General features: G+C 34.8%; 1 protein-coding gene across 1 annotated transcript; it reads right to left on the bottom strand.

The window, feature by feature from the left end:
• Positions 1-5,976: 5,976 nt before the first annotated feature.
• On the bottom strand, positions 5,977-8,350 carry LOC120080256 (UPF0481 protein At3g47200-like). Its single transcript, XM_039034872.1, has 2 exons — positions 8,226-8,350; positions 5,977-7,578 (listed from the first exon to the last, which is right to left on the bottom strand). The coding sequence occupies exon 2, from the start codon at positions 7,547-7,549 to the stop codon at positions 6,122-6,124; it is 1,428 nt and encodes a 475-aa protein (XP_038890800.1). The 5' UTR covers positions 7,550-7,578; positions 8,226-8,350; the 3' UTR covers positions 5,977-6,121.
• Between the last annotated feature and the right edge of the window lie 18,901 nt (positions 8,351-27,251).

Here is a 27,251-nt window from a genome sequence, read left to right as displayed (position 1 = left end):
CCGAGAGGTGTTCACACATAGTTGAACTATGTTATATTGTTCATTAGAGGAATCAATGGTACTTAAGGAGTGAGATATAACTACAGGGGCAAAACAGTAATTTGGTCCAGTTGTACTTACGAGCATCTATGAAGGGTCATCGTACTCATGATTGGTTATATCTGATGGACACAGAAATATATCTATGGTAAGAAGAGTTCAGTTGTTGGTCTTTAGTGGAATGCCTGACAGTTAACGGATGGTGGATCTCATGGCTAAAGAGTTTAGTCAGCTATTCATGGACTATTGGAGCTTCGAGCCACAGATCCATTAGGTCCCCTGGGTAGCTTGGATAAAATCGAGAACCAGTGTTTGGGTTAATTTGAAATGTTCAAATTGACAAGAGGAAGTTCAATTATATATGATATAATTGGACTGGTTAATTATATATGATATAATTGACTAAATGTATGAGATACATTATATTAGAGGAAAATAGATATAAATATGATTTATATCAAATAGAGGAGAAAATACTATAGCAATATGTGATATCAAACTATAGAAGAAAAATATAATATGATTATATTTATTAATTAATTGATTGATTAATTATATGATAATTAATCCAAAATTTCATGTTCTGATATAGGTTAGTAGGCAGCATCGGTTATTGTAATCGATGTATTAAAATGAAAATAGTTTTCATTTTGATCAATTGTCCAAAAGAAATCGTGAGAGCGAGTTATTGAAAAAGAAAATGATCGCTTAAAGAATCGAGAGCCTATACAATAGTTGCCCCGCGCCTAAATGATCGTCCACTTTGCACCTAAACGATCGCACGTTATTTCCTACATAATCGGATAGCTTGTCTAAATGACCGTATAGTGTGTCGATTTTTTTAACGATCATAAACCATTTCCAAAACGATCATTCAGTAAAATCTACACGATCGTGTAGCTTCTCATAAACGATAAGCATTCTGTTATGTGATAGAGTCTTTCTTCCTCCCACTTACTTATCACCTACACGATTTATGTTTCCTTCTTCCTCTACCAAATTCATCAAAGACCACGCTTTGGGTTCTCACTCCGAGAATACCCAGGGTTCTTTACTGGTGGTGTCGTCCCCACGGCGTTCGTATTCGTGGTTGTTCGTGCTGCTACAGTCGACGCTTTCGCTGGGCGTTGGTAGATCGCGTGGAGGTTTTCCGCTGCTTTGAGTGCTGAAGTTTGAAGAACATCTTCAATTGGTATGGCACTCATTCTCTTGTTATTTTATTGTTCATAGCATGCCGATAATTAGTGTTTATTTTCATAACTACTCATATGAATGTATAATGTTGTATTTCGGTCACGGTGAGATCAGAGCGATCCGAATGCACTCATGGAACTCTTCGGTAAGAGATCCTTTAAAATTTCGTCATCATCATCTTATCTCTTTGATACTCCCAAGGTATGTATTCATGATTGTTTCTTTCAAAGTATCAACACATTCCACCCACTTTGCAATCGACCTTCTATCACGGTTATCACTCTGTAGTTGCAGCATTCCATGCGACGAATTGGTCTTCATGAAGATCAACGTATGTGATCAACTTTGCGATGGTTTGGGATCAACGCATGAGATCGATTCCTATGATAGCTACAAAAATAGACATTTTGATGCAGAATAAGCATGATACAGGGTTATCGGGAATTTTCAGTGCTGATCGACACAAACTCATTAATCCACTTGAATCCTTAGAAATATTAACGCATATTCTGGTCATCAACCCTCACAATTCTAAGTAAAAGGTTGCAATAGCTTGTATTTCTATAAGCTATCACATCCCGAGTGTCGGGATGTCGTCAGCATTCTCTCTCCTTATCGAACACACTTATCGAGAACCATCATCAACAGACCCATGGGCAACAAACCAACTTGGGACTTTCCGAAAATCCATCCATTCGGACATAATCGAGACTTAGGCCCTTTCGAGTCCTTGTCGAATCAAAAAGGCATACCGGGTGCTACATCAAACCTCTGGCCCATGGGAACAGGCGCAATTTCGGCACACCCATGTCGTCCGACACTATCCATAAGATCCCGTTCTCATGGAAGATGCCCAAGACACTTGTCTTGTAATGCTTGCCCACACCATGACATACGCATGTGTCATGTGGTAGCTCACTTAGGTCACAGGGCCCAAGGGTGATGGAGAACTGACACCATGCTTCCCCTTATAGTGCATTCTGAACATTTTCTTCTTTGCCACCCATGCATATCAAATGTGGCGAACTATCACTTACCAACGTAGAGCGCTCTTCTAAACTCCGATTGACATGAAATTCCACGTGGTTACATATTTATCAACATGCATTTAACTCTAGAGCCGCTCGTCCAAACTCGTGACGGAACCCCACCTTCCGAGGTCACGACTGGGGTCTCATCTGGCCCCCACAGAGTTTGTCACTGACACCACCGATCATACGATTGCTTGTCTTTCTACTTAATGTTCAACATGGCATGCTTGCCCACTTATGTTGGTATGTTGGATGATGCATCATCCTCCTCAGTCGCATCACGACACTTCTCTTTACCCTCTATCTTTATCAGATGTGTTAACACTCACATGTCGCTAATGCACTGTTTCCACAAGTGGGTCACAGTCTACTATCTTAAAGTTAGATTGTGACAATGGGCATTAGGAGGGGCGGCAAATGGCATTGCCACTAAGCAATGCATGTAATATTTTAAATAAATTTTATATTATAGAATAAAATTTAATATGGATTTGATTCATATTAAAACTATAGGTTAAAAGATGAAGTTATATTATAATATGATTATAAATGCATGTAATATGGTTACTAATGGTTAGTTAACCATATTTTAAACATTATATAAAAATTATTTAATGATATTTTTATATTTATATAATATTAATAAATAAATAACTCCTAGTTAGGGGAATTATTTCAGCAAACATGGGGAGGGGAGTTAACATAACTCCCTCCTCTTCCCCCTCTTATTCCTTCTCTGCATAAAACACAGAGATATCCTTGCACTTGTACTCGCTCTCGCTCATACAAAAATCTAGAGAACATTTCCTCTGCCAAAATTCTTTTTAAGTTCACACTTTTTTTCCTTCTATCTTGAGAATAACAAGGACTCTAATTGGTGATATTAACATTAGTGGAACAATTCTTGGGACTCTATAGTAGCATTGATCATGACCTTGGGGGGAATTGCATGAAGATTTACTGGTTCTTCAAAGGTAACATTCTTCATCTTTGATTTTTATGGATTGAAAAATCAATATGCTTGGCCAATTTTTGTTTCTGTAAAAATTAATTTTGATTTTTTCAATCCCAATTCAAAAAATAATATGTTTAATCGCTTCTACTTTGGATTCAATTCCTTTAAGAACGAAGTGTGACTTTGCATGAGGAAATTGACCAACGGCTACTCGGTCGAGTGGCGTGATGATCAGCATCCGGTGGTGTGTGGTTGAGGGAGGCGACGTGAGTGTATTGCACGTAATGGGTGAGAAGGAGAAAATTTGTTCTCTTTTTCCCCTAAACTTATATATATATCAAATGTATATTAGTAGTGTATCAAGTGTATTAAGTATATATTAGGTGTATTAAGTGTATCCGAAATTTTCTTGTAAAATTTAATTTCTCAAATCTGCAAGATGCTCTCTCTCTCTCTCTCTCTCTATATATATATATATATATATATATATTAAACTAAGTAAAACCCTCACATCTTCTTTAGTTCCAAATATCCTAATTCATGATTTAATATACACTTGATATATTCGATACCCTTGAACTACTAGTATGCACTTGATATTTTTAATACATTATTTATACACTTGATAGACTATTGATAGACACTTGATATACTTGATGTACTAATGATATACTTTTGAAAATGATTAGTTATTTTAAGTGTTTTAAATTGAAGGGCATTTACATAAATAAAAACACGTGGCAATTTTGTAATTTAATTGATCATCTTTAATTAGGGCTACCTTATGTTGGAAAGGGAGAGGCTGCTGTAAAGGATCAAATAGACACCACCTTGTCCCCGTCATCCTCTGACCCAAAAAAATCCACAATGATGCCTGAAATCGAGCTCCTACAATGACTGTGACGGTGGATGTTTTGGTGGTTATGGTGGGTGTTGAGGAAGGTGACTCGAAGACCAGTGTTTCACCCATTCATCGGTAAGAATAAATGGAAAGAGCAAAATAAAAAGATTGGGATGGGAGGGGGTTTAATCTGTGGCTGAAGGAAGAGAGTTTGAGAAAACTGCTATACCTGCAAAACCTAAAAGGTAGGTGACACATTTTTAATTCTCTAACCTTAAAGGTGCCACCCACCACAATTTCCCATATATATATAGTAAACTAAGTAAAACCCTCCCATCTTCTTTAGTTCCAAATATCCTAATTCTCTCTTTTTTTTTTTCAAGTTTAAAAATTCAAATTCTTTATCCCAATGAATCCAAAATCACCTGATATTCTATCAAATTAATTTAAATTATTGATCTTTTTCAAATATTTCAATTTTGGTTCCAAAAACCAAAATTTAAAGGAAACAATACTCAATAACCGAAGATATTTAACTTTAATTCACCTAGATTTTTAGGATGTAACACTAATTTTTCTTTAGTGTTTAATTCTTAATTAATTTTTATTGGGTTTTTTTTCTACTTATATGTCATCGTTGATGAAAAAAATAAACATCAAATTAATATATCATAAAAATATATATATAAATATAATGGAACTGCAAAAGAGAATATAGTGCTTTTTAATTTTATTTTCTTTTATTTATTAAATAAAAAATACTCATGAAATAATTGTTTCTAATTAATAGATGTTAATAACAGTCGTAGCTAGATTGGTAATATTTTGTGAGAGTTAAATTTTTTTTTTTTTTTTCTGTTCTATTCTATTTAGTATAACAAATTATTAGGAGATATATTAAAACCAACTTTTAAAACAAATGTTCACTTGACAAAAATTTTAAAATCAATTTCTCAAATATTTTAGATTTTGATAGACTCAGATGTTACTTTCTAGTAATTTTTCAATGGTTAATTTTATTCTTCAAAATCAAGATTTATTTTATATATATATATGGAGAGAGAGTATGAGTGTATTTGAAATATATTTTCAAGTGTTTAATTTAAAAAATAAGTTATTTTAGAAAAAATTGGAGTATTTGACAACCACAAAATAATTTTTGAAATATATTTTAAACAATTTTGATTAAATATTTTTAAATAAAAATATATATTTTTTTAAAATCAATCCAAATGAGCCTTATATTTATCATCATAACTAATTTCTCCATTAATTACTTTTTAATGACAACTCATATAAGTCATAAATTGATGGCACTAAAGAAACAGCCATAAAGGATAAACGAGTCTAAAAAAATTTTCCTTTTACCCACCAAAAACAATTTTTTTTTAATTTTCAATTTTATTAAGTCAAAAGAACTGCCCCTCTTTAATAATTATTAATTCCAGTTAAAAATTGATGATATTAAAAAAATGTCAAAATATTCGAAAAATCCAATTTTTTTTGTCTTTTCCTCCAAAATCGTGCCCTTTTATTTTTAAAAATTTAATGATGGTTATTTTTCAATCATGACACGAAAAAAAAATTGTCATAAATTTCAAAAATTCAGAAAACTCTTTTTCTTCCCCAAAAAAACCGCGAATTTTTGGCTTTAATGATTGTTTTTTCTCTCCTCTCCAGATTTGCTAATGTATATGTGTCATCGAATGTTCATTTATGTTGTAGTGAGTGACCATATGGTTACTTTTAAAAGTTTAGGGATCAAATTATTATCTTTATGAAAATTTAGGGACTAATATAGATTTTTAACCAAAAAAAACATGGTTAGCTATTTTTTAAAGATGCCCGTTAAGTTTAGATTTAACTCAATGATTAACAAATTCTGTAATTGTTAGATAAAGGCATGTTGAGAATCCTACTTTTCATTCAATGTCAACCGGGTTTTAATATAGAATATCATGCTTATCTAAATGCAAGGCTAAGCTTGAAGAAGGTGAAAGAAGCAAGTAATTAAAAAGGGAAGAAACATAGAATACAACATAAATGTAGGGACAGGTCTGATTAGGCGCTAGGAAATGCTGAGATAGCAGAGAAAATGGTTTGAAGAATGGTGAGAAGAATGAGTAAGGACGCAGCAAAAAGGGAGATAAAGGCCCATGGCGTATTGAAATAGTTATGTTTTAGTGAAGCTTTCGCCTTGTTCCACCTTCCATTGCAATGATCACATAAATCTTTGATGATAGGGTCGAAGTGAGAAGATCTCGGGGCTGTGATAAATTTACAGAGATTGTTAAATAGATCTGAAACTTCTTTATCACTACCGCCAATCTGGTTGATTATGACTCCGGCCTCCACAAGTAAACGCACATCTTTCTCTGTACTTATCAAATCATCCATAAATAACACATATTGGATTACATACTTGTTCTTCTTTCCTGCGGAGATTTGCTCAAATGCTACCATGTTTCGTAACATAAGTTCAAATTCATCGTAAATATGTAAAGGTGGGATTTCCAAAACCCCATTTTTGAAGGTTATGTTGGTTACATATTTGGCGTTTTCGGCCTTCTTGATGGTGACACCAGCCTCGCAAAGCTCAGTTATCGATGGAGGAATCCATCTATGTTCCTCGCCATTTTTGAATCCATGATGCTTGTTTTGCATATCATCAAGGGGCAAAGGGACAAAATAGAAACTTAAGAGATCAACCAAATGCTTTGGTTCTTTATACAAATCAATCTCATATTTACGCACCAACCGAAACTTAAGAGCCTTGTGTGTAAGATCTCCAAAGGAGAAGATTATCATGGGGACATCATGTTTTGGTATCAGGTTAAACAAATTCCGAAGAAGAAAGAAAGGAACTTGATTTTCCAGCTTTATCAAATCATAAAGTATATGCAAGTCTATTCCTTGGTAGAATGAAATATCTACGTTGTCTTGAATTTGAAAGAACTTACAATCTGGATGGTCGCAGTCAAATTTTAGTATCAGAAACTCCACTACGAAACAAGCATCCACAAGCATCATCATAACAAACTCATCAATATCCATCATGTTTGTGGGAGTTGCATAGCAATTGCGAGCTTTTTTCACCCAATGATGAGCTTTTTCCACAAGGATATTCACTGCTCCAGTTTTTAAGAGGTCCTCCATTGATTCAATCTTGTTGTTGTTGATACGACGTAGGAAGTTAATAAAACCTTGAAGCTTATATGGTTCATTGGCGATCAAATCTTTATGAGTACCACAGTGAATAGGGCCGATAGAAATGAGTTGAGGGGTATAGGCTTTACGATTAACCTCGCATAGCTCTTTGGAAATTCGATAGATGCTGCATTTTGCATTAACTTGAGGTAGTTGTTCCAACATTTTTTCAATACATATCACAACATTACCGCAAAGCCTTTGATCAGCCTCACTAATTTCTCCCACTCTACTGTGAGTTATGTCGTTTGCTTCTTGCTTTTCAATCTCACTCATTTCCATATTCAAACCCACCCACGTTTTCAAGTTTCCTTCAACCAAGAGCCATGCATATATATTTTAAAAACCAACTAAATAATAAATAAACAGAGGAATGATTCAACTTTCAAACACAACTTGCTAGTAAATTAGGGTCTCGTTGCTTTTTAGACACCATTCAGTAATCACTTCATTTTTTGTTTTTGTTTTTTTGAAAATTAAGTTTAAGAACACCTTTTTCACCTCTAAATCTCTTGCTTTGATATCTAACTTTTTACCCATGTTTTCAAAAACCAAGTCAAAATTTGAAAACTAAAAGAAAGTAATTTTTAAAAAGTTTATTTTTGTTTTGAGTTAGTAGTGTTTTCATTAGATGGGTTGATTGTATAGCTAAATTTAAACCGAAAACGGGTAAAATGAATTGATGTCAAATAATGTTGATATCAAAATTTTAATTTTGCAAATATATCGAATATAATCAATACTAACACAGGGGTTGATTGTAACCAATAACAAACTACAAAAGCTAGCTAATGGATCGAATCAGAAATTTAAAGATGTAATTATTACAAATCACATAGTTTTTAGTTTTCGAGAGATACATGATTGATCAAATTAACAATAAATTAGCTAAGAATTCAACATGGTCCCTTAAAAAGAAATCATCTAAGAAAAAGAGAAGGAAGAAATAAAGATGTACCTTGTGTCTAAATTGATGGAAGAAGATGTTGGTAGTAAATGAAAATGAGGGATGAAATGAAGAGACAGTTAAGGAAAGAAAAATGGGGAGAGTATATGAACTGAAAGAAAAATAAAAAATAAAAAATAAAAAGTCAAAGCTTTTGTAACCCAATTATTTTCCAGCCACTTTGAATTTATATAGAATGTCGGCAAGTTATTGTAATTGTCATATTGTTGAACAATCATACACTTCACATTGTAGACTTTTTGAGGTCAACAAATCTATGCTAGTGTAAGGGTAAAATTGTCACTTCACATCTTTTGTTTGTAAAAAGAAAGAAAAATATTTAGGTGCATCTCGGGCAGTATCTAGCTTTGTGCATCCTATCAAATTGTCTCATCATAATTTATCATGTGGAAAATTTTATTTATTTTCTTTTTTTATAATATTTTAATCTTTTTTAGATGTGAGTGATAAGAAGGGATGTACAAAAATAGATGTACCTTGGAATGTACCCAAGTATTACCTAAAAAGAAAAACTAAGGGTTTATTTGGTAGGAAACTCAGACTATGTTTCATGTTTTTAAATTCACTTAATTTAGCGAATACACGTTTGGTTAGCAATTTGGATTTTGCCTTCAAAATCTATTTTTTGATTATGTGATTCAAATAATGCAAATTCTAAAAGCAATTTTTTTTTGTATGTTTTCGATGTATCCAAATATTGAAAATTTAAAAATGTAGAGTTAGAAACTCAATTATATTTTTAGAAGATAAAATCAATTATTTTTGTTAAATTAAAATATGTAATATATTATATATTATATGATATGTTACAAAACAATAATTATACAAAAATTTTAACATAAAACAAGTCATAAATTAATTAATAATAGTTTATATTCAATCTATTATTTATTAGTAAATATAATTACCTTTAAAATTTATAAATATATTTCAAACTCATTTTGAAATACTGTTTAAATTGGCATTTAATTTTTTAATCTACTACCAAACACATTTATGTATGTATGAAGTACAACTATTTTTTCTTTGAAGATCTTATTTTCAAAATCTTGTTTTCGAATGATCTACCAAACTGGCACGACATTAAGATTTTGAGGAAGAGTAATATGTGTTGAGATTCCTACATTGAAAAAATAGAGAGACTTTATAATGTTTATAAGATAGATGAATTACTCTTCAAATTACCATTTATAGTTATTTTGATATGAAAACCTCATGATGTCTAATATGGTATTTCAGTGTATTAAGACTATCTCCTAGCATTTGGACATAAGACCCACTTGAACATCTCATAGTATTTGGTATATATTAAGTTGTTATTTTTTAAATTCTTTTTTTTTTTTTTTTTTTGGAGAGGTAGTTGGTAAATAATTGGAAATAACAGCAAGAATAAAACTTGAATCAGTAATTACACGAAAAAGAGGAAATTCAAAAGTTGCCAAGGATAAAACTGTTTTTCTAGTTAAAAGAGTTGTTGAAAATATGCGTGTAGGCTCGGAGATTTCTAAATAGGTCAACCTTTCGAACTACTGTTAAATTTATGACTTACTTTAAATTCAATTTCTGTTTCCATCCCTTTTGTGTAATGAGTTTATGAAAGTGGAAAAAAAAAAAAAAAAAAAAACAAATGTGGCTTTTTGGAGGAGCTACACACCCAACATAAGCCAACATTTTTTTTTTGCGACCTTCTATTTTAGAGGTGGGAAGAATAAGATAGATGATCTACTCCTATTACCAATTGATTTTGAGATGGAATTTCATACTATCAAATAAGAGAAGCGAAGAAAACGAAGCACGATGGAGAGAGAGAGACCGTGTTTTGTTGAAAAATAATTATTTGGACAAAAACATGAAAGAAATAAATAAATGGATAAAAGAGAACTTGGAAATGGGGAGTTTGACCATTGAATAATGTAAAAAGAATATTAATAGAAGAATAATGGTGTTATGGATTCTTACATACTTTTAGATGGATTATTAAACGGTCAATTTGGAATTTTAGGTTGGATTAATGTTTGTGATCGGCAGTATAATAACTCCATGAGTGGTTATTTTACTCGAAACATTTTTGTTATTAGTTAAATATTTTGGAGTTTCATGAAATTTACGATTATGAATGATTTGGAAAACTACTGTGAGAGGTTTATTTCACAAGATTTAGTATATGTTTGAATTGCATAGTGTTTAAACAATGAAGTAAATCATGTTTTCAATTATCATCTATATGGGAATAATTATTTCCTAAATATTTGTTATTTGCTAAATATTGCGAGATTTTATGAGAATTGTGTTTATGAAAAGTTTCCTACATAAGATGAATCTTAGAAGGATGTCACATATATTTATGTGTGTTTCTGATGAATGTTTTGAGAATTACGAGAAATGTTCCATGTTTAATAAACAATTGAATAACGTAAGGAAGTGTTTATTGTACGTTAACAATATTATCTACGATGTTATAAAATTCCATAGAACAATTACCAAAAGTAATAAGCATATACATGAACACCATAGATTGGTAATCCGGTTCAGTATAAACCACTTACGTTTGGGGGATAGTGTGCCCAGGAAAAATAACTTCACTAATAAGTAACTACAACGTAATACTTATTTGTAATAGTTACACAATTACAGTGACTCCCGAATAGCTCTATCACTCAACCAATCACCTAAGCTCCCCCCAGGTGTAAAACTCACTCTTATGTAACTTAGGCTCCCGCTAAGAAAGAAACTCTCTCTCTACAAGACTCGACCTCCTCCCAATCATGAGACTCCTCACTTGAATCGTATCTTTCCGTCTACGAACAAAGTCCCCTTTGCTCGATTAGCTTAGACTCCCCCTAAACTTGAGAAGCAATTTAACTCTTTCTCCTTCCTACAATTGCGATTGAACACTCATCACAGTATAGTAGGATATTACTCTTAGAAAAACAAAACAAACAATCCAAGTCAAAGGACTAAAAGTTCTTTAAATATGCACAACAGATACATGGAGGAGCAACCCTAACTTCCAAAGGCACACACAAAAAAAGAGAAGAGATTGAAAAATTATACTATAGAAAGAAAAAGTCGAAAAGGAAAGTATTTTGCAGAATCAACAATTCTTGAGAACATCCATTTGCCAAAAAACCACCAATGCAGAACCATTTCAAATAATATCTGTGGCACTTAAACAAATATTTCTAACCACATAATTGTAAGGATCAAAGTCTAACGTAGCAGAAGAAACAGGACCATTACTTGTTATTAAATTAGGAAATATAAAATACCAATACATCGAAAAAAGCTAGAAAATTACATAAACTAAAAGTTAAATGCAACCTACTGTATTATTCATAGGTTAAGCATGCTATAGGAAAAAATATATAGAGAAAGAAAACGTTACTTACTTTCGTTTGAAGACTCGAATGAAATCGCCAATTCTCCAATTGAGATTGAAGTTACGAACACCACAAAAAAGTAACCTTCCTAACTTTTGAGCATTGAAGTACAGTTTGTGAGAACCAAATGAATATGAGAAGAGAAGGAGGAGAAAAAATTCTACAGAACCTTTCTATAAAAGTAATACCAAAAACGTATCTTTTCTCCCATTTTTGCAGGTCTTTCAACCAATGGAGAAAGTGGAAGAGAGATTATACGTGGGATAGCCCATGTTTCAAATAGTTCTCCTACGTGGGAGTTATCTGATTAATTAATTTAACTAATGATTGTTGATGTTAACAATCAACAAACGGAAGTAATTATGATCTTAAGCACTCTAATTCCATCAATTTTGGAAAAAAAAAGGCAAGCATGTTCATAATAAGAAATAGGGTTTCAAAAAATTTACCTTTGAAGAACTCTTCAAATCTTCAAATTCCAGCTTGAATCTTCACTGCAAAGTCTTGCATACCACCACTTGATCTTCCCTACTATTTTCTAGGACCTTAGATTGATTGTGAGATCCAAATGAGTAGAAATTCAAAGGAATTTTGGAGAAGTTTACTGGTTTTGGTGTCCAATAGTTGAAGAACCATTCTTCAACAAATTGTGAGAAAAAACAGCCATGCAAGTGTAATTTTTAAGCTGAATTGAATTTGATTTTTATCAAATTCAGCATGCCACACAATTGCACTGAAATTTGACAGCATAACTTGAGAATTTTGGTGGAATATAGGTGTTCAAAGTGAGAAAAACCCATTAAACATGTTTTTCCAATTTTAAATTGAAATCCAATTGTCTCAAATTTTAATTTAAAATTTCAAAATTAAATTAAAACAAAAATTGATTTTATTTTTTGAATTTTCATAAAATTCAAATTTTCAATTTAAAAAACAATTATTTAAATAATTAATTAAATAATTTAATATCCAATATTAAATTATTACACCACTGATTCCACAATCATGAATTCCTAATCATGTAATTAATTTTTAAATCATACTTAAATGTTACCTAATCCTTCAATTTTATTTAATTCGATAATTAAACATTTAACTGCATTATATATAATTACCGATTCCCTTAATTCAAATTTGAATATTTCAAATTCTCTCATCAACTTCTAAGGTTTTGTCCGTTTGTGAGCTAGTAGGGGTTGGGATTGGTGTCCTAATTCTCTCGGAGTCTCGTTGTTTGTAATTATACACATTGTTTTATGAATAAAATAATTGTTATTTCATTTTGGCATTTACTCATATCCAATAAACAAAACTCCATGGTTAATGTATATGAGCTATATAGGTAGATCATGTCTTAAGTGATAACCTAAATAAGTCTGTAGTATAAGGATTAAGGTGGGATACCTGATCCTGGTGACACTACGGATATGGCCCACTTTGTAGAGGTTTGTAAGTGTTGTAAACTACTACATATGGTAGATCCTGACCATTCATGTGGAGACATGCGTGCGAGGGTGTCCTATACAAAGAGTTTGTATAAGACCGAACCACGAGATGACTAGACTCTGTATATAACGCTGTTCATACTGGAGACTTACATCTTACCTAAAAGACCATAGGTAACACGACCTCAATCCTGAGTGTTTTAGGAACTCCTGCCTTTGAGGGCAGTCCTTTGATTAGTATGGGTGAGAGTGGCCAGATTGCCAACTCAACATGCCTACCTTTTTGGGGACTTATTTGATATGGGAGCTAGGAACTCACTTACATAAGATGTAATTCACTCCTTCCCCGAAGCAGGGTTAAGTAGATAGATTGCTCGCTTAAGGGCTGATTCTTAGGTTTAAACATAGTGGCCACAGCTTCTCTTTGGAAGAGAGGACTCAGTTATAGTAGGACTATGACTTATGTTCATTAGAGGATTCAGTGGTACTTAAGGAGTTAGATGTAACTACAGGGGCATAACGGTTATTGGCCGAGCTGTACTTACGAGTGATCTGTGAAGGGTTGTCACACTGTTGATTGGTTAAGATGGACACATAATATATTTGTGGTAAAGACAGTTCAGCTATCGGTCTTTAGTGAAGTGTCTGGTAATTAACGGATGGTAGATCCCATGACTAACGAGTTTAGTCAGTTATTCACGTACGATTGGAGCTTCGAGTTATAGGTCCATAAGGTCCCTTTGGTAGCTCAATAGATTCAAGTTGATGATCAGTTCTTGGTGTTGATTTGAAATGTTCAAATTGACAAGAGGTAATTCGATCATATATGATATGATCGGTATGGTGTATGAGATACATCAAGTGGAGGATTAATGTAAATGAGATTTACATTAAGTGCCATGGAATAGAAAAAGAGCTATAGTTTATATGTTCATGAGATGAAATATTAAAACTATAGGTTATAAATATATTATAGTAAGTTAGTTATCATTTAAGTTTATAATAATATTAATTATTGGATAATTATCTCTTTTTCTCTAATAACCAATTGAGTGGGAAGTTATTGGTGGTTTCATGGTAAATGTGAGATAAAAGAAAAAGTGTTTTCCTAATTTTAGTAAAATTTACAAAATTGTAATTTTGAGATTTCCAATCTCAGAAAATTCTCATGGTGAAGTTGTCGAGTAAATTAGATTTACTAAGCAACAGCTTGGAGTTAGCTAAACGATCGTAGAGTGTTCTTACACGATAGACACTCAGCTAGACGATGAGCTAAACGATCGCATAGCTTTTGCTAGACGATCGCATAGCTTTTCCTAAACGATTGGGTATCGACCTATACGTTAGGTTATTCCATCTCCCACTTGCTCAATCGTTTACACGATTGTAGTTTCTTTAGTTTTCTGCCTCAAACCAAGTTCACAATGAGCCCACCCACTGGATTCTCACACCGAGAATACTAAGGTAACTTTCTTGATGGTGTCATACTCAACTCGACACTGTCGAGGTTCTGTGGAGGCCGTTCGCGGTATTCATGGTGTTCGTGACCTTGGCGATCGCTTAGTTCGAGTGCGCAGTGTTCGTGAAGTGTAGCGGTCGTGTTGAACGAACATTCGTATGTTGCTGTGTAGCTGTAATCGAGCATTCGTGATCAAGGAACTTGAAGATGAGTCTGCAAAGGTTTGTTGATTCTTCCCTTGATCTGTAGTAAAGCATGTTGTAATTTCTATTTTATGCATAACCGTTTGTTTCTGTTTGTGATTGTAATTGTAAAGTTCATATACGATTGTAATTTGGAAAGATCCTTCCGCTGCTCATGGAAATCCTCGTGTCCGATTTTCTTCAGTAGGGGGACCTAATGAACCTACAGATCATGGGCTCCAAGGATCTGAGATTAATTAACTAAGCTCTTTAAGTCGAATTAATCAACATTTGTTAACTATTGGGTCACTCCACTAAAACTCAGTAGTTGAATCCCCTCACTTTAGATATATTTATGTTCACTTGATTTAACCATAATCAGTAAGTCAACCCTTCATAGGTTGTTCATAATAACGGTTTGGTCAAAAGTTGTTTTACTCCCGAAATTACATTTTGTTCCATAAGTCTCACTGATCCTCTAATGAACAATTAGTTTGTGATCCAATCACCAAACCGAGTCTCTATCAAGCCAATGAGAGGGTAAGGCCCCTTGTTCAAGATCCAAAGTCAGTACTTAAGAGAACAACCTATTTACTATCCCTAAAAACGGGTAGGAGTGAGTTCTGTCTTACACTCTATGTCCGCAACTATCTACTCGATCTTACCCTTGAAATAGGGTACTTATTGAGCCGATGCTTTTAAGTCAACCCTCACCCATACAAATCTAAAGATAATCTCGAATAAATAGGAGTTCATAGTTAGCTCAGGATTAAGCTCAAGTTACCTAGGTCATCGCTTTGAAATAATCAGTCTTAAACAGTAAACAACGTTATAAAGTAAGAGTGACTTATTTTTTTTGTTCGATCTTACACAAACTCTTTCCAGAGGACCCCCCACTTGCATGTCTCCACATAAACGATTTAGGATCACATCGTTTGTACTAAATACAAAGTAGGTTGCATCTAATAGTGTCCCCAAAATAAGGTACCCAACCTTATCCTTATACTATAGACCGTTTTGGCTACCTACTCGAACTTGATCCATTCTTATGTCTCCATATAAAGTTTTAGTACTCATGTAATAGCAATGGATCTTAGTTTATTGGATTTAGTTTTTACAAGTGCAATTTACATATTTAATAACAGTTTTATTGAATAAATCTTAATAATATCTTTATTGTAAATAGAATATGTTTAATTTTACAAACTACGAGTTTTAGGACATACAACTCAATAATGATTTCACTTAAATCATATATCAAATGAAACATCTCTCACTTAACCTATAGTTTTAATTCAATTAATTAAATTAAATTAAATGATTTGGAAAACAAAACATCTTTTTCTCCTCCATACAATTGCGACTGAACACACGCTACTAGATAGTAAGATATTACTCCTAGAAAAACAAAACAACTAATCCAAGCCAAAGGACTAAAAGTTCTTTAATTATGCACAATGGATACCTGGAGGAGCAACCCTAACTACCAAGACAGTCACACACAAAAAAAGGAAAGAGATTGGCAAATTATACTGTAGAAAGAAAAACTCAAAAATGAAAGTATTTTGCAAAATCAACAATTCTGGAGAACATCCCTTTGCTGGAAAACCACCAATGCAGAATCATATCAAATAACATCTGTGACACTTAAAAAAATATTGTTAACCACATAATTGCAGGAATCAAACCCCTAACGTAGAGGAAGAAACAGGCCCATTACTTGTTATTAATTTAAGAAATCTAAAATACCAGTACACTGAGAAAAGCCTGAAAATCTAATTTAATTAACGATTTCATTTAAATAATATTAAATGAAACATCTCTCACATAACCTATTGTTTTAATTCAATTAATTAAATTAAATATTAATTATTTATTTCTCAAATTAAATAATAATTATTTATTTCTCAAATTAAATAATAATTATTCAATTCTCTAATTAAATAATTACCAAATTAAATATCAAATATTTAATTTAGCCTACATTTAAATCATATTAATTGTATTTCTCTCATAACCTATAGTTTTAATGTGCATCTAATACACATTAATTTTAACCTATAGTTTTAATATGAATCTAATTCATATTAAATTAATATTTGAGCTTCTTCAAATATTTAATTCTCCCATAAGTTATTTTGAATCATATCCAAAATTAAATTTATATTACAAAGTTTAATTAAAATATAAACTTTATATTATAATGTATCATTATACATTATATTATTTTCCTAAGTGAATTTGAACATTTCAAACTCTATTCAAGACATAGTTACCTCAATTCTCTTTATGAGCTAGAAAGAAGACTTCATGGACCTACAGATCAGAAGCTTCAAAGATATGAGATTAATGGACTAAACTCATTAACCAAATTAATCAATATTTGTTAACTGTGGGTACACTCCACTAAAGACCCAAAGCTGCACTCTTCTGATTGCAGATATATTTCTGTGTCCAAAGTTATAGACCAATAACAGTAAGTTAGTTCTTCACGAGTGTTCGTAACACCAGTTGGATCAAATTATCGTTTTACCCTTGTGTTATCTTTTGTATTTTTAAGTACCAGTGCTTCTCTAATGAACAACCTATTCATCGTCCAACCATTAAATAGAAACCTCTCTAGGGCCAGTGAGAGGGTAGGGCCCTTTGTTCAAGTCTCGAAGACACTACTTAAAGGAACACTCATCTACTTACCCTAAAATCGGGAAGAAGTGAAAAACATCTTATATTATTATATTTCCAGCTTCTCACTCGGTCTTGTCCCCAAAATGGTAGGCTTATTGAATCAGAGAACTGGCCACTCTCACCCATACAAATCAAAGGACACTTTATCGTCAATAGGAGTTCATAATACACTCAGAATTAAGACTAAGTTTCCTAGGTCATCCTATTGAAATAGAAACTTAACTAGCCAACGGAGTTACATCTATTGGCACCGAACTACCCTACACAAATAAAATTTATATGCATCGAACTAACCTCTTATACTAACTAGTAGTACAAGTAGCAAGTTTGGGGTCCAATCATAGAGAGCTGAATATGGATTCCTTAAAGATTGGAACTAACCAAAAAGAGGAGATGGGGGTTTATGAAAAGTTGTGAATTAAATTGTAGGAGAACAAAAAGTGTGCAATGTAAACAAATGTGTGAATAATAAATCGAACAAATACTTAGCTTGGGTAATTATAGTTTAATTTATTCCTCATCAATTCAATCATAGACTAATCAAAAGATGTGTGAGAAAATTTAAACTAAAACTTAGCCTACTCGGTTAGAATCCTACCCGGTAGTCCATAAAATTAAGTTAATTAACATAAAAGTGAGAATCTTCAACCAATCAATCAATCTTTCAACAGGCATAATATTTAAGACAAAACTAAGCCAATTAATTGATTTCTATCGTCTAACCAATTAATTTAGCAAGATTTATCTAAGTTAGATAGTAAATGCTTGCTAATTGGAATCCTAAATTAACACAATAAACTAACTTAACTCATGCTTCTAGGTGATGACTACCTAACGATTATAAATTAGGGTCAATCAAAGCAATCAATTCAACATGCATAGCTAATTTTTCATATTATCCCATACATGAAAATTGAAGAATATGCTCAAGATAAATTCTCATAAATTCATAATAAAACTCACAGAATTACAATACGAGTCTCAAGAATTGAATCGTAACCAAACTAAACTAACAAACCCAAGCTAAGTTCTTACTCTTTAGCCTCGAATCATGCTCGAATTCAATACAATTGGCAAAGGGGAAGAACCTTTATAGAATTTTGGTGTAAAAGAGAACTAAAACTAAGCTGGAGCAAAACGACAGCGTTTAAAAATCGGTGTACTCAGGAATGATCTCATCGGCTGACCCAAATTATTCTTTTATAAAATTGCGCTAGCGTCGCAATGCTAGGAAGAACGTTGCAACGCTGCGACGCATAATGGCCTAGCGTCAGGCAAGCATTGCAGTGCTGACCTGACATTGCGTTGTGCGGGTGTTGAGGCTATGCATCTGTCAAACCACATGACGTTGCAACGCTCTGAGGGAGCGTTGCAATGCTGCCTATTCTAACTTAGAGCTTTCGAGGGCAGTATTGACGAGCAGTGCGATGGTGGCATTGGGGCATCTTCAAAGTGTTGCAACGTTCAGGGCAGCATCCTACATCCAAGCATTCTGTCTTCTAGCATTGAGCTAGCGTTGGACTTAAGCATATGAAGAGCGTTGCAACGCTCGACAGGGCAACATCCTTCATTCCTTTGTAATTTGATCGATTTAGCTCCTAACTTCATCACTTTAGCGTCTTATTATCCCAAATGCTTAATCCGACTACTTGTACACTCAAGTCCTACAAAATAATCAATTTAACCAAATTAAGTAGTTAAACAACCTTGAGTTAAGCGAAAGAAGATAGCACATTCCAGTGCTATCAAGTCGTTGTTGGGGTTGATGCCCTAAAGTCTCGTGTCCTGTAGTTTGTAAACAATTTGTACGAACACTTGTGTTATTAATATATGATATTTACTTCAAATCTTGTATTTTTCTCAGTTGCTTGTTTTATTTGCTTTATCATGAACTAATAAACATAAAATCTCTGGTTATCTGTATGTGACTCAAGCATGTATGTGGTGACATACAAGTGGATCATGTCTTGAGTGATAACCAAAATGGTTTGTAGTATATGGATATAGGAGGGAAACCTTATCCTAGTAACACTACCGATACGGCCCGCTTTGTGGAATGGTCACAAGTGTTGTGACTTGTCACAGATGATCTAATCCTGAACATTCATGTTAGGGACATGCGAGTGGGGGCGTCCTATACAAAGAGTTTGTATAAGACCTGACCACGAAGTGTTAACGTCTCGTTATATAACAACGTTCATGACAGAGACTTCACTTCACTAGGATGACCATAGGTAACATGACCTCAATCCTGAGTGAGTTGGGAATTCCTACTATTGAGGACGATCCTTTGATTTGTATAGGTGCGAGTGGCCAGGTCATCAATTCAAACCTACAATTTTGGGGATTCGTCTGATTTGAAAGCTGAGAACTCAGCTACACAAGATGGAATTCACTCCTTCCCCGAAGCAGGGGTAAAAGAATAGATAGCTCCCTTAAGGGCTGATTCCAGTGCTTGAATGATGTGGCGCCACACATCTTCTCTTGGCCCGTGAGGTGTTCACACATAGTTTGATTATGTTGTATTGTTCATTAGAGGAATTAGTGGTACTTAAGGAGTGAGATGTAACTATAGGGGCAAAATGGTAATTTGGCCCAACTGTACTTACGAGCGTCTGTAAAGGGTTATCTTATTCATGATTGGTTATTATCTGATAACAAGCAAAAATGCACGTTACTACAGTACTAAATAATTAAACAATGCAGGTTTACGTTGATAAAATATATAAGATTGCGTCCAAAAAACATTAAGTTCATGACATCGCATGGAAACAGTTAACTTTTGTATTTTTATGCAGAATATACGTTGACGCAAGACAGAAAATGCGAATCACAAGAAATCAACGGTCGAGTGCAGTGTTGCCGCAAGGCTTTGCGGTTATTTGCGCTCGCAAATATTTGCTCAAGAAGGATTTCCGCATAGAGCCAGCAAAACTTGGTGGGCACATCTAGGTGAAAAGCATAATAAATCACGATGGGACAAAAAGCTGATGATGGTCGAGTCCGAATTAAGTTGACAAGCCGCTAACGAACTACTATAGCAAGTACACTCAACTTTTCAGTGACAAATATCTGGCACATCAGACAGAGAATTAATGTCATCCCATCAATGCAATCATAAGAGAGAAAAAGCCTTTCACCCCGAAGCTCTATAAATACCAAAGGCAACCTTCAGAGAAGGGGTTCGGTTCGTCTAGTTTGACAGTTAGATAATTTTCTCCATAGTTAGAAGTAGCCTTGTTCTTAGTTTTTCTTTTACTTAAGGTGGAAGCGAGAGGAGTGAGATTGTGCCGAGATATCATTTCGATGAACTTGGAAGAGTGCTGGAAGCGTCGAGATCAGAGAGAGGGCCAACTCTTGCAGAAGCAGGAATATCTTTTGAACAGAATAGAGTTAATAGTGTAAAAGCCTTGGGAAGCAAGGGATTGCTACCAGGCTCTCTATCCTTATCTTCCATTATCATTTTATACTTAAACTTATCTTTAGAAATGGAATTCACTTCTTTATATCTGTTCACTCTCTGTTTATTATGCATGAGTAGCTAAATCTGTCAAATGGGTTAAGAAGCACTTAGCTAGCATAACTGAGGATCTTCATTCTATGCGATTATCTTGTATTATGTATGCATCATTCGTCCATTAGAGATACTCGGGAGGGTAGTCTAAGGACAGAATCTAGGCTTGGAAAAGTCAGGTTAGAATTTAGGCTCAAAAGAGTCAGATTAGAACGATTAATTAAGAGATAGAAGCTTAGGAATAAGCAATGTTTGCTATTAATGCATCGCATGCAACCTAGAGATAGGTTAAGATTGTGTGCGATCACCTTTTCATTGTGTGCATTTTGCATCATCACATAGGGAAAAAGTAGAGACTTAGGAATAAGCTCTATGGACATTATCGCATTCATCACATGCGTTCTAGAACCAGGAGCACCGTATTTGCATTGGAAAATGATTTGATGTCGCATGAGTGTAGCATGATCGCATAGTTTGAACGCATTCTCGGGAAACGCTAGTTAAAGACCTTTTTAACCCGTTCCTCCACATACTCAGTGTATCTACCGCATAATCAATCTTTTCTCAAATCCGTCGCATACTTTTTATACAGCAAACAACAACCCAAAAAAACTCTTGATTTATTGGTTACCGTAAAGTCTTCTTAAAAATATCACCGTATACCATTTTTCTAAGTCCCTGAGTTCGACCTTGGACTTACCAGGAAACTCAGTGGGGTTTATACTTGGATTCTGTTGAGAAAACTTGTTGCTCAACGCATTTTCATCACCGTAATTCATTTCATAATTTCACCTCATAAAATAACGCATCAATATCCGATGGACACAGAAATATATCTATGGAAAGAAGAGTTCAGTTGTTGGTCTTTAGTAGAATGCCTGATAGTTAATAGATGGTGGATCTCGTGGCTAAAGAGTTTAGTCAGCTATTCATGGACCATTGGAGCTTCGAGCTACAGGTTCATTAGGTCCCCTGGGTAGTTTGGATAAAGTCGAGAACCAGTGTTTGGGTTAATTTGAAATGTTCAAATTGACAAGAGAAAATTTGATTATATATGATATAATTGGCTAAATGTATGAGATACACTATTTTGGAGGAAAATATGATTTATATCAAGTAGAGGAGAAAATACTATAGTAGACATGTGATATCAAAAATTCACATTCAGACGTTGATTAGTGGGGTAGCGTCAGTTGTTGTAACTGATGAATTAAAATGAAAATAATTTTCATTTTGATCAATTTCCTAAACGAATTCGCAAGAGCGCGTTGTGGAAAAAGAAAACGATCGCTTAAGAATTTCAAGAGCCTATACGATAGTCCTCTATGCCTAAACGATTGTCCTCCTCGCGCCTAAATGATTGCACACTATTTCCTACACGATCGCATAGCTTCTCTAAACGATCATATAGTGTGCCAATTTTGTCAAACGATCATATACCATTTCCTAAACGATTGTTCAGTAAAACCTATACGATCGTGTAGCTACTCCTAAACGATAAGCATTCTACATTCGATAGCGTCTTTTTCCCTCCCACTTGCTTATCGCCTACACGATTTGTGTTTCCTCCTTCCTCTACCAAATTCACCAAAGACCATGCTTTGGGTTCTTACTCTGAGAATACCCGGGGCTCTTTTTTTATGGTGTCGTCCCCACGGCGTTCGTGTTCTTGGTTGTTCATGCTGCTGCAGTCGACGCTTCCACTGGGCATTAATAGATCGCGTGGAGGTTTTCTGCTGCTTTGAATGCTGAAGTTTGAAGAACGTCTTCAACTAGTATGGCACTCTTTCCGTTGTTATTTTGTGTTCATAGCATGCCATTAATTTAGATTTGTTTGCATAAATGTATGTTTTGAATGTATAATGTATATTTCGGTCACGGTGAGATCGAAGCGATCCGAACGTGCTCATGGAACTCTTCGATAAGAGATTCTTCAGCCTCTACATGCTCCTCCAGACTACTGCTCCTCCATTAATAGTAAACACTGATCCTCATGTGGATTTCTTAGCATTTTTATCATTCTAGAAATCAGAGTTCGTGTATCCTGTAAAGACCAAATCCTTAGAACCATACACGAGCATGTAGTATGTCATTCTCCGTATACTCGTGGATGTTCTTAACGATGGTCCAGTGATCATATCCTTGATTAGACTGATAGTTACTAACTATCCCCACCGCATAGCAGGTGTCAGGTCTAATACATAACATCGCATATATCAAGCTGCCAACAGCCGATGCATAGAGGATCCATCTCATTTCATCAACCTCTTAGGGTGTCTTAGGACACTATTCCTTAGACAATATAACTCCATGCCTAAAAAGGAGTAAAACTCTCTTGGAGTTTTACATCGAAAATTTGACAAGCATCTTGTCAATATATAATGCCTGAGGCAGAGCTAAGGTTTTGTTCTTTCTATTTCTAAAGATCTGAATGCCCAAAACAAACTGCACATCTCCCAAATCTTTCATTTGGAATTGGGTCGCTAGCTAATTCTTGATTTCAGTCAGTAGACTTATATCATTCCCAATTAATGGGATATCATCTACACATAGTACTAGAAAAGCTACTGAACTATTGATGGTTCTCTTATAAACACAAGGCTCATCAACATTTTGACCAAAGCCATAATTCTTGATCGCAGTATAAATCTTATATTCTAAGATCGAGAAGTTTGCTTCAATTCATAGATGGACCCATTAAGCTTGCAGATCTTTTGCTCTTGACCTTAGGTTATGAATCCCTCAGGCTGCTCCATATAAATGGTCACTTCAAGATTGCTATTCAGAAAGACAGTCTTGATGTCCATTTTTCATATCTCATAGTCATAATATGAGGCAATGGACAGGAGGATCCGGACTTTAACTTGGCAACAGGTGAAAAAGTCTTCTCGTAGTCGACTCCCTCAACTTGGGTATAACCCTTTGCCACAAGTCTAGCCTTAAAAGTTTGCACGTTCCTGTCAGAACCTCGTTTCCTCTTGTAGATCCATTTGCAACCTATAGGTTTTACCCTATCAGTTTGATCTACAAGATCCCAAATAGAATTGAAGTACATAGACGTCATTTCGAGATCCATAGCTTTGATCCACTCATCTTTGTCAACATCCTTTATTGCCATTTTGTAAGACAATGGATCCTCAACATCTCCGTCAGTTACCAAAGCTAGGATTTCTATTAAACTCATGTAACGGGCAGGCAGGTCCGCAACCCTCTCACTACGTCGAGGTTCCCTTAACACTTGAGGTGGACATGACCTACTAGATGAACCAACTTCAAAAACTCTTGTTGAGGTGTTGGGTTCTTCAACAACTCTCGTGGAAGGTTCAGTAGTTTCCTTGGAAAGTTCATTCAACACAATCTTATTGTGGGGCTTACGCTCCCTTATGTGGTTCTCCTCTAGAAATGTAACATTTTCTTACACAAATACTTTATTTTCTTTAGGATCATAAAAGTAACCACCTCTCGTTCCTTTAGAGTAGCTGATGACAAAAATTTAGATTACCAAATCATCAAGGACGATAACTAAAATTAAGTGAACGCAATATGCGATGCATGTGCTTAATGTATACGTTGGTTATCATTCGTCGGTGGTCATGCGTTGGAATGAACTATGCGTTAACGAATGTATGTGATGACCATGCGTTCCTGTCACAAGTTTTCTTGCGCTCACGCCAAGTATAATGCGAACGCAAGTTTTTCGGGTGATCCGAGGTCAAACTCAAGGACTTGTAGCTAGACGTGAATAAAAGAATGATGGAGAGGTTTCTATGCTAACACTACTCCTACTCCTATGTAACAGATAACACAATGAGAAGTATGAATGAGAAGTAGAGATACAACAACTGTTGATGCGTAGTAAATGCATGGAAAAATAGATAAAATGTAAGGATATCTTCACTGCAACACTGAGCTTGACTGCAAGGGCAACCTCAGCCAACGCAAGCTATGCAATCATGCTACACACACTTGAGTCTAATTCTAGGATGCATGTGATGTATATGCGATAGTGCCGAGAAGCCTATGCCTAAATCTCCATAACCCGCTCACATGCTATCGTCGCATAAGCGTGATAGCCGCATACCACCGTATCCTACTTCTGAACGCATGCAATATCCTATCCGTAGGGTGCATACACTGTGTAATAGGAAACGAAGCTTATTCCTAAGTTCCCCATTCTTGCTTATGCGTTCCAATCCGCTCTCTCGAGTCTTAGATTTGGATTTTAGACTACTCTTCCAAGTATGCCTAAATGATGAATGATGTGCTCATAAGACAAGGTAACCACGTGAACTTGGCTGACGCAAGATTATTCTTATCTCTAGTGAACAATAGCTTACATTGCTTAATGCGACCAACCACTTACCCTCCTGGACAGTTAGTTGTTGCTGACTTTAATCATAGACAAGTGTTGCATTCGCCTATAGACAGGCATTGCTACAACTTCACACTAAGCAAATAAGGTTTTCTCACACACTCACGCAACGTACACCTCTCGATGGTTTGCTACATGCTTCATATCTCTAATCCACATGACTAAGTATGCGATACTCTAGTAATCTCACTAAGTGATACAATGAAATTTAAGGATGCTAAGTAAAGAAAGATGGAGATGGAATCGAAGAAACACAGAAATGCATTGAACACATAATGTATTAATTCCTTAATCCCAAAATGTAATACAATACAATATAAGAAAAGAAGAGAAAATGGAATGACTAGCTGGAAGCAATGTCTTACTTCCAACAGATGTGTGTCAAGGCTGCCGGTGGTGCCATGGATAGGCGGTGGAGCTGACTCTCTCGAGATCTAGCTCCAGTCGAAGGCTTCGGTTATCACTCAGAATAGAGATCCTACACTCCAAGCATTCTGTTCTTCTAGCATTGAGCTAGCGTTGGACTTAAGCATATGAAGAGCGTTGCAACGCTCGACAGGAGCAACATCTTCATTCCTTTGTAATTTATCGATTTAGCTCCTAACTTCATCACTTTTAGCGTCTTATTATCCCAAATGCTTAATCCGACTACTTGTACACTCAAGTCCTACAAAATAATCAATTTAACCAAATTAAGTAGTTAAACAACCTTGAGTTAAGCGAAAGAAGATAGCACATTCCAGTGCTATCAAGTCGTTGTTGGGTTGATGCCCTAAAGTCTCGTGTCCTGTAGTTTGTAACATTTCGTACGAACATTGTGTTAATTAATATATGATATTTACTTCAAATCTTGTATTTTTCTCAGTTGCTTGTTTTATTTGCTTTATCATGAACTAATAAACATAAAATCTCTGGTTATCTGTATGTGACTCAAGCATGTATGTGGTGACATACAAGTGGATCATGTTTTGAGTGATAACCAAAATGGTTTGTAGTATATGGATATAGGAGGGAAACCTTATCCTAGTAACACTACGATACGGCCCGCTTTGTGGAATCGGTCCACAAGTGTTGTGACTTGTCACAGATGATCTAATCCTGAACATTCATGTTAGGGACATGCGAGTGGGGGCTCCTATAACAAAGAGTTTTGTATAAGACCTGACCACGAAGTGTTAACGTCTCGTTATATAACAACGTTCATGACAGAGACTTCACTTCACTAGGATGACCATAGGTAACATGACCTCAATCCTGAGTGAGTGGGAATTCCTCTATTGAGGACGATCCTTTGATTTGTATAGGTGCGAGTGGCCAGGTATCAATTCAAACCTACAATTTTGGGGATTCGTCTTGATTTGAAAAGCTGAGAACTCAGCTACACAAGATGGAATTCACTCCTTCCCCGAAGCAGGGTTAAAAGAAGAGATAGCTCCCTTAAGGGCTGATTCAGTGCTTGAATGATGTGCGCCACACATCTTCTCTTGGCCCGTGAGGTGTTCACACATAGTTTGATTATTTGTATTGTTCATTAGAGGAATTAGTGGTACTTAAGGAGTGAGATGTAACTATAGGGGCAAAATGGTAATTTGGCCCAACTGTACTTACGAGCGTCTGTAAAGGCGTTATCTTATTCATGATTGGTTATATCTAGTAACAAGAAAAATGCACGTTACTACAAGTACTAAATAATTAAACAATGCAGGTTTACGTTTGATAAAATATATAAGATTGCGTCCAAAAAACATTAAGTTCATGACATCGCATGGAAACAGTTAACTTTTGTATTTTTATGCAGAATATACGTTGACGCAAGAACAGAAATGCGATCACAAGAAATCAACGGTCGAGTGCAGTGTTGACCGCAAGGCTTTGCGGTTATTTGGCTCGCAAATATTGCTCAAGAAGGATTTCCGCATAGAGCCAGCACAACTTGGTGGGCACATCTAGGTGAAAAAGCATAATAAATCACGATGGGAC

Source organism: Benincasa hispida, chromosome 6 (genome assembly GCF_009727055.1).
Source record: "Benincasa hispida cultivar B227 chromosome 6, ASM972705v1, whole genome shotgun sequence".
Classification (NCBI taxonomy): Eukaryota; Viridiplantae; Streptophyta; class Magnoliopsida; order Cucurbitales; family Cucurbitaceae; genus Benincasa; species Benincasa hispida.
This window is presented reverse-complemented; position numbering and strand designations above follow the sequence as displayed.

Coding starts and splice junctions, on each gene's coding strand:
- LOC120080256 (XM_039034872.1), bottom strand. CDS start 7,549: ATGGAAATGAGTGAGATTGAAAAGCAAGAAGCAAACGACATAACTCAC.